This window comes from Martes martes, assembly GCF_963455335.1.
Source record: "Martes martes genome assembly, chromosome: 15".
Lineage (NCBI taxonomy): Eukaryota > Metazoa > Chordata > Mammalia > Carnivora > Mustelidae > Martes > Martes martes.
The window spans coordinates 32,926,317-32,933,070 of record NC_137903.1 but is presented as its reverse complement, the minus strand read 5'-3'; the positions used below and the strand labels follow the sequence as shown (position 1 = coordinate 32,933,070).

At 43.0% G+C, this 6,754-nt stretch overlaps 1 protein-coding gene across 1 annotated transcript; it reads right to left on the bottom strand.

The window, feature by feature from the left end:
* Positions 1-3,750: 3,750 nt before the first annotated feature.
* Positions 3,751-6,289, bottom strand: IL20 (interleukin 20; the record flags this gene model as incomplete). The annotated part of the gene is made up of 5 exons (XM_080824489.1): positions 3,751-3,828; positions 4,830-4,904; positions 5,500-5,652; positions 5,766-5,831; positions 6,131-6,289. 5 exons carry the CDS (start codon positions 6,287-6,289, stop codon positions 3,751-3,753), a joined length of 531 nt encoding a protein of 176 aa, XP_080680615.1.
* Between the last annotated feature and the right edge of the window lie 465 nt (positions 6,290-6,754).

Genomic DNA, 6,754 nt, shown 5'->3' with positions numbered 1-6,754 from the left:
GTTACCATTCAAATCGTGGCCATCAAGGGACCAATTGCTACAGGGGTTATAGTTTGGCTTCCTGGGATGGTTGCTAGATAGTGGTCTGACTACATACAAATCTAACTTACAGATAGCAGACTGGCTTCCCGGGCATGGCACTGTAGGCAATGGGTTGGTTTCCCAAGCTACAGATTGTCTATTTTTACATTGGTCTAGCCACTGTCCATTTGTATATTCGATCTCTCAGCAGAAACTGAGACCTGGAGAGGTAGAGTAACCAGAACTGATAGGTCAACGTGAGGTTCGGCACATGTATCTTGTAACCTCCAAAGGAATTTACATTCAGCTTGTTGAGGAGACAAGGTTTAGACCATGGAAAAAGGAAGGTCAACATAGATGTTATAGAGAGTAGTTGTACCAGGAAGTTAGAGTTAACACTACAGCTTGGTAGAAAGGCTCATCACCTTCTTCTCAAGGCAGGACTGCTACAATAACCAGAGCTTATATTGATCCAGTCCTCTCTATAGACTGGATATTCTGCCCAGCCGGTGAGGTGAAGCGGTCAGATGCATGTTTCTCCAGTGTTCTTACTGTATTCCTATTTTACCTCCACCATTGTAAGTTGTGTGAACTTAAACAAGGTACTTTACCTTTCTGGTCTTCTGCTTCATCATATGGAAAATGGGAATAATCAGAGCTATCTTATCACACTTTTATACAAATTAAATGAGTGAGCACTGATGACACACTTAGAACCGTACTTAGTATATAATAAGTGCTTGTTCATGTTAGCTACGATGATCTCATTTAGTGTTCACTTCAACCCAGTGTGGTAACTAGTATATCCTGCACTTTGCAGATGAAGAAACTAAGGTTACCTATGTCACTTGCCCAAGATCGTAGTTGTCAAAGTCAGGATTTTTATTCATGTCTCTACAAAGTCATCACACATTTTTCCTTCCTACGATACCTCCGAACCCAAGATGTCATTGTTGGAAAAGTGAACAGTAGAGGGGGAGACAAACCATGAGGGACTATGGACTCCAGGAAACAAACTGAAGGTTTCAGAGGGGAGGGGTGTGAGGGGAATGGGTTAGTCTGATGATGGGTATTAAGGAGGGCATGGATTGCATGGAGCACTGGGTGTTATATGCAAACAATGAATCACAGAACATTACATCAAAAACTAATGATGTACTGTACGGTGTCTAACACAAAATAATAAAATAAGATAAAAGAAGGAAAAGTGGACCGTGGAGTGGGAAGCATATAGGGCTGTGGTATCAACCCTTGGTTCTGCCCCCTTGCACAAATTACTTACCATTCCTGAGCACTTTGTCCTTTGCAAACTGGTAACAATACTATCTACCTTGGAGGCTTGTCTTAAGGATTGCATAATATGATGTATGTGAAATTCCCAATAGAGTGCCTGAGACATGATGAGTACTTCATAAATGACAATAATCATTTTAATTGTTGGAGTTGGAAGTGACAATCATAAACCATTCTTTAGAGTCTGTCCCTCACTGGCCCCACAGCCCCATAGTACCATGTTGTTGGGACTAGGATGGGTCAAGCAGTGACTTGGAGGAAGAGATGGGTCCTGCTGGGGAGGGGAATTGATAGGCAAAGAGGTAAAAAGGCATTGCTAACATGCTCATGTATAGTCTCCAAAGACCTAGACTTCCCACAGCCCAGACTTCTGAAAGAATCAGAAGTATTTCCCAAGAAACAAATGGAGGAATTTCCTCCTTAGCTATGTGGCCAATCTGTGACACACCCATCTGGTAGTCTTACACTTTTGGTGGGTAAAACCAGCCTCCTCCTTGCTGTCTCCAATGTCTCTTGGAGGTGATTGTTCCAACTTTATCACTAAGTTCAGTGAAGTTGCCTCTTCAATGACTCCTTGAGGATTGAAGCTAAGTTGTTTGTCAGATTGGTCATAGAAAACCAGGATACATGCAACTGAAAAGTATGATAGAAGACAGGTGAGATGGAGTAAAAATCTGATAGCAAATAGGTGATAGTTATGTGGAATATGAAAGCAGAAGGTGTCTTGTTTTCAGAGGAACATAAAAAAACCATGTCTTCTATCACCCCGAGACATAGATATTATCATCCTGTGTCCCAGAGGGAGAAACTTAATTCCAAGAAGGTTAAGTTTTACAGCCCAAATCACTCAGGTAATGAGAGTTGAGTCATTATTTGGATCCAAAAAAAAAAAAATCCAGGAAAAATACACTTACATGTTTAAGTGGATAATAGGTTATCTAAATTTTCTTCTTTATGTTTTTCTGTATTTTCCAAATTTTCTCTCTTGGGTACTTGTTACTTGTATAATGAAAAGAGAAGTTAACACTGTTATTTAAACTTCTTCAAGGCCCAATCTGAGGGCTGAAAGCAGAAACCAGAGGCAGTAAGGGGAGCCAGCTTTGGGAGCCAAGGCATCAACATTCGTCTGCTGGTCATGAAAAAACTGAACTGCTCAGCAGGGTTGCAGTTCAGAGTGAGGTGGGGAGGAAGGAGGCAAACAGCCAGTGCCAGAAAAGCCCAGGGAAGCTCACCATGAAAGGAGCCCGAAGAGAGGACACTGACTTAGCAGTTGGTCACAAAGACAAAGACTTGATCCAGAAACAATCTAGATCCTAGGGCTGGCCGGAATACAAAGTAGAAGAACCTCAAGAGAGTGTTGATGCACCAATCTAGGCAAGGCTCAGTACCTACACTTTGCATCTGTTTTCTTAACCCTTATAACTGAGCCTCTGCCTATTGTAATTTGTGTTGAAATCAAGACTCTTGATTGCTAAAGTATGAGAACACAAAGTGAGAAAGAACACCAGGTGCAGAGAGGACAGTGCTCAAAGCCAACAAGGTGAAAGCAGACTGAAGCCCTTCGCTCAGTCACAGACCCTTGATGTAGAGGGCAGAGTTGTGGGATCAGAGATAGGAGTCAGTTAAGACATAGAGCTGGGAATGCATTCAATAGGAGAAAGAAAGCCAGGTTCCCATTGGCATCTTTCTTTCCCAAAAGAGCAAGAAGTAATAAGGTAATAAAAGATTCAAGGTCTCCCCACCATTGTTTTTGCTCCTGAAGCATTTCCAAACTCCACGAAGATATTATGCAAAGAAAACTTTATTTGTAGAAATACATTTTGGCCATACAGGATTCCATAGCATGTTTGAGGTTGGAGAGCTGAGTGGGGGCGGTCAGTAAATGTAAGAGAAGTTTGCAATTTCACATCAGAACTTTTTCCACAACCCACACTTAGTAGCCATTAGTTCACTTTTAAATATCTCACAGAGTCTTGGCAGTCAGTAAACATGTCCTTAATTTAATAAAATGGATGACGCCCCCAGCCATCCCTTTAGAATTTAGAGGGTTTGTTTCCTGTACAAAAACCTGTATGAAAGCCTATCGTCAGGTTATAAATATAATCCGTAAATTTTTTAATGAGTTTTATCTTCACAAATAAAAATAAATAAGTTAAATAGCAAAAATAAATAAATACATTAACTAATAAATACACCCAACAGTAGAAAAAATACTATCAAAATCTTATAAAACCATGGGCTAGATTAAGAGTAGGAAAACATGGAGACAACCACAATAAGGAAGCAAATAATAAATAAATAAATAAATAATATATACATGGTGACCAGCACTAGATTCTACAGCAGTGAGATGATGGTTTGGGGCCATGCTTCAGCCGGTACCAAGGACTGGGATGCTTGGCCAGCACTCCTGCCAGTAAGGTCATCACTCTTCCCCTATTTCATCTCCTCCATCCATTGCAGGAGAATGTCCAGCTCTCCCAAAGCCTTCACCGCTGCGGCCTGAGGCGTAAGCTGAAAGACACACACTTCTGTGGTGAGCATCTCCTAAAGAGACAATACGTGCTCCCGTGCTCTCCTTTCCTTGGTAGGTCTGCAGGGGATTCTAAATACAGTATCCTTTTCAAGATGGAGACCTTGAAAGAAGTTATGGGATCTTGGGATCTCACAAGAGGAAGGAAAATCATGGGGTCCATTACATAGGGAAAGTGAAGCCTAGGGGGTGGCAAAACTCAGACTACAACTCAAGCCTCTTGAATCAGAAATCAAAGTAATTAGGCTTTTTTTTTTTTTTAAGAAAGGTGTGTGTGTGTGTGTGTGTGTGTGTAATGGTTGCTACTGTGCAACTTCAGATGAACAAATATTTATTGTGTTAAGCATTGGGCTGCCTAGGGATTCAGAGATGAATGGCACAAGGTCCAGTGACAGGGAATTCAGGCAAGCGAGGGAGACAGAAGCAGACAACCAAAACGTAGTGGGGTGGATAGAAGATGGAGCCCCCGTGGGGTGACAGGAGACATAAATAATTTTGGGAGACGTAGTCAGTACCTTCCTGGAGGTGATGCCTAGGATGAGTCTTAAAGGATGAGTCGGAATTAGTCAATGAGGAGTAGACTCCAGGCCTTCCTGGCAGATGTGCAAAGGCACCAAGAGGAGAAATAATATGGCACGGACATGTGTGAGTTTGAGACTGAATGTTTTTGAGGGTATGTGTGAGGGTGTGAATGTTGGGAAACTATTGCCTCTTATTTGTACAGCTGGAAGATCCAGACGTCCCTGGAGTGACTTGATGGAATTAGGGCCCTTCCCTCTTGAATCCCAGAGCGGCTTCTAGAGACAGCATCCTTCTAGAGCCTGGATGGGTATCCCCTGGGTTAAAGCAGAGGGGTGGTCCACATGACCTCAGAGAGTTACGAGGGCTACAGGATTTCTACCAGTATGACTATCCATTCCACCCATCTGTGATCTCAGTCCCAGAAAACACTCATCCCAACCAAGGCCATAATTGCATATACCTCTTCGAAGTGACTCAGAATCTGGCTGTATTTCTCTGTTGCTTCCTCTCCACAAGGGCATGTCATATGGGCATGCTGAAAAGAATGCCACAGAATAATAGGTTTTATTAAAGGCTCTGATTTTCTGCCCTTGCCACTACCATGAAGGGGAGTTCTGTTCTTTCATCTGCACACTTGCACATACTCCATTCTTAGAGAAAAGTCTTTTCAGACCTTATCTTTGGGGATCAGAACACTAATCATCAGCTAGAAGAAGAGGCCAGCTTTGTAGTCTCAAATATGGAGCTCTTTGTTGGATCCCCATGTCCTATTCAGACCCTATCTTAATATTGAGTTCAATGGCTTTGCTGAGTGGCTGCCAGGACACAGAATACACTAATATATTGTAGGATCTTTCACCTATAGGAAAAGTGTTATTTCATGGATAGTAGATAATTATCCTGGATATTCAATAGCATTTTGTAGTTATTTGGACTTTTGGCATGGAGCATATGCCCAAAAGTCAGTAAAACTGAGTTCTTATTACCTAGTCACATGGTACAACACAGATTATGAGAACTTTTGGACTCAGCATTTCTATCTGTTAAATGGGAATAAGAAAGAACTTAGTTGCCAAGCCACTGAAGTTGTGTGCAGCGATGGACTCTTTTTACCCACGACCTTTACTCACACAGAGCCGAAGTTCCTTCTTAATGGTAAGGAAAGAGTTAGCAAGACTGCTGGTCTTCCGGAGGATATGGTGGTCAGGAGTCTTAAAGTTTTTGAATACCCTGTCCAGGTAGAGTCTCAGTACATGGCGGAGGAGGCAGCACTGATCTGTAGGCTACAAAGAAGACCAGTATGTCGGTGGGGGGAGAGCATCCAGGGACAAGACCCAGTGATGCAGATGCCTCTAATTCATATTTCCTCCCAAAACTTTATGGACCAAGCACATACCTTTGTGTCTTGCAAAGACTCAGTCTTCCTCAAGATTCTGGTATCAATGATTTCATCTTCGGCTTGCTAAATGGAAGAAAGCAAGACAAGAAAGGACGGATCAGTGACGACTGCCAGGTCTGAGACATCAAGTCCTCTCATCTTCTCCCTGCCACACAGCTCAGCAGACAGCGTCCCTTTCCAAAACACTCTTAAATTATGAACTACAGCTGTTTTTTGGGAACACATCCTCCTGGTAAGGAGTTCCCCAGCCTATCTCTTTTTGTGATCACACTGCTGGCCAGAGGACAGAGAAGGTCAAGTAGGGAAGGAGAGAGACAGCCACGGGAACAGAAAAACTGGAATTGGTTGCCTCCCTCGCTTACCACACTGTCTCGTATCTCAGAAAATCCATTTCGCATTTCCTGAAGGTTTGTGGTGATCACACAGCTTCCCAAATGGAGTGTCTTCAGCCCAGCAGAAGGTGTCCAGAAGAGATAAAATGCAGCAGAGAGAAGGCAGATGGGAAGACCAGAAGCTTTCATCTTGTGCCAGAATCTGAAGACCGAATGAGCTAGGAATTCAAAGCAAAGAGAATGACTTACTGATTTTCCCAACATCATATCTTAAGAAGCCAATTCAGTCACCAGGGACGTGCCCTCCCCAGGTGTCCCCTGGTGAAAGTCCATAGCTTTGTCTGGCTTTGGACAGTCTGGCCCTTTCCTCTAACTTACTAAGAAAAGCAGCTGAGCCTCCTGGAAGAAAAGACTCTGGGTCTTTGTTCAAGGTCTCAGTGTGAGTTGGTGTTTCAGGTCCTGGCTCCTTTATTCTGTCCCCATCCCAGCCCCATCGTCATTGCCCAGCAGGTAAGTCCTGGAACAGCAGGCACTTGCAGTGAGTAGAGGATTACATTTCAGGGAAAATGTTACAACTTGTTTTGGCGAATTGACGTATACCGTCTTCCCTTCCAGAATGCCTAAGTAGCTCACTCTTCTGGTCCCCTTGAGCCC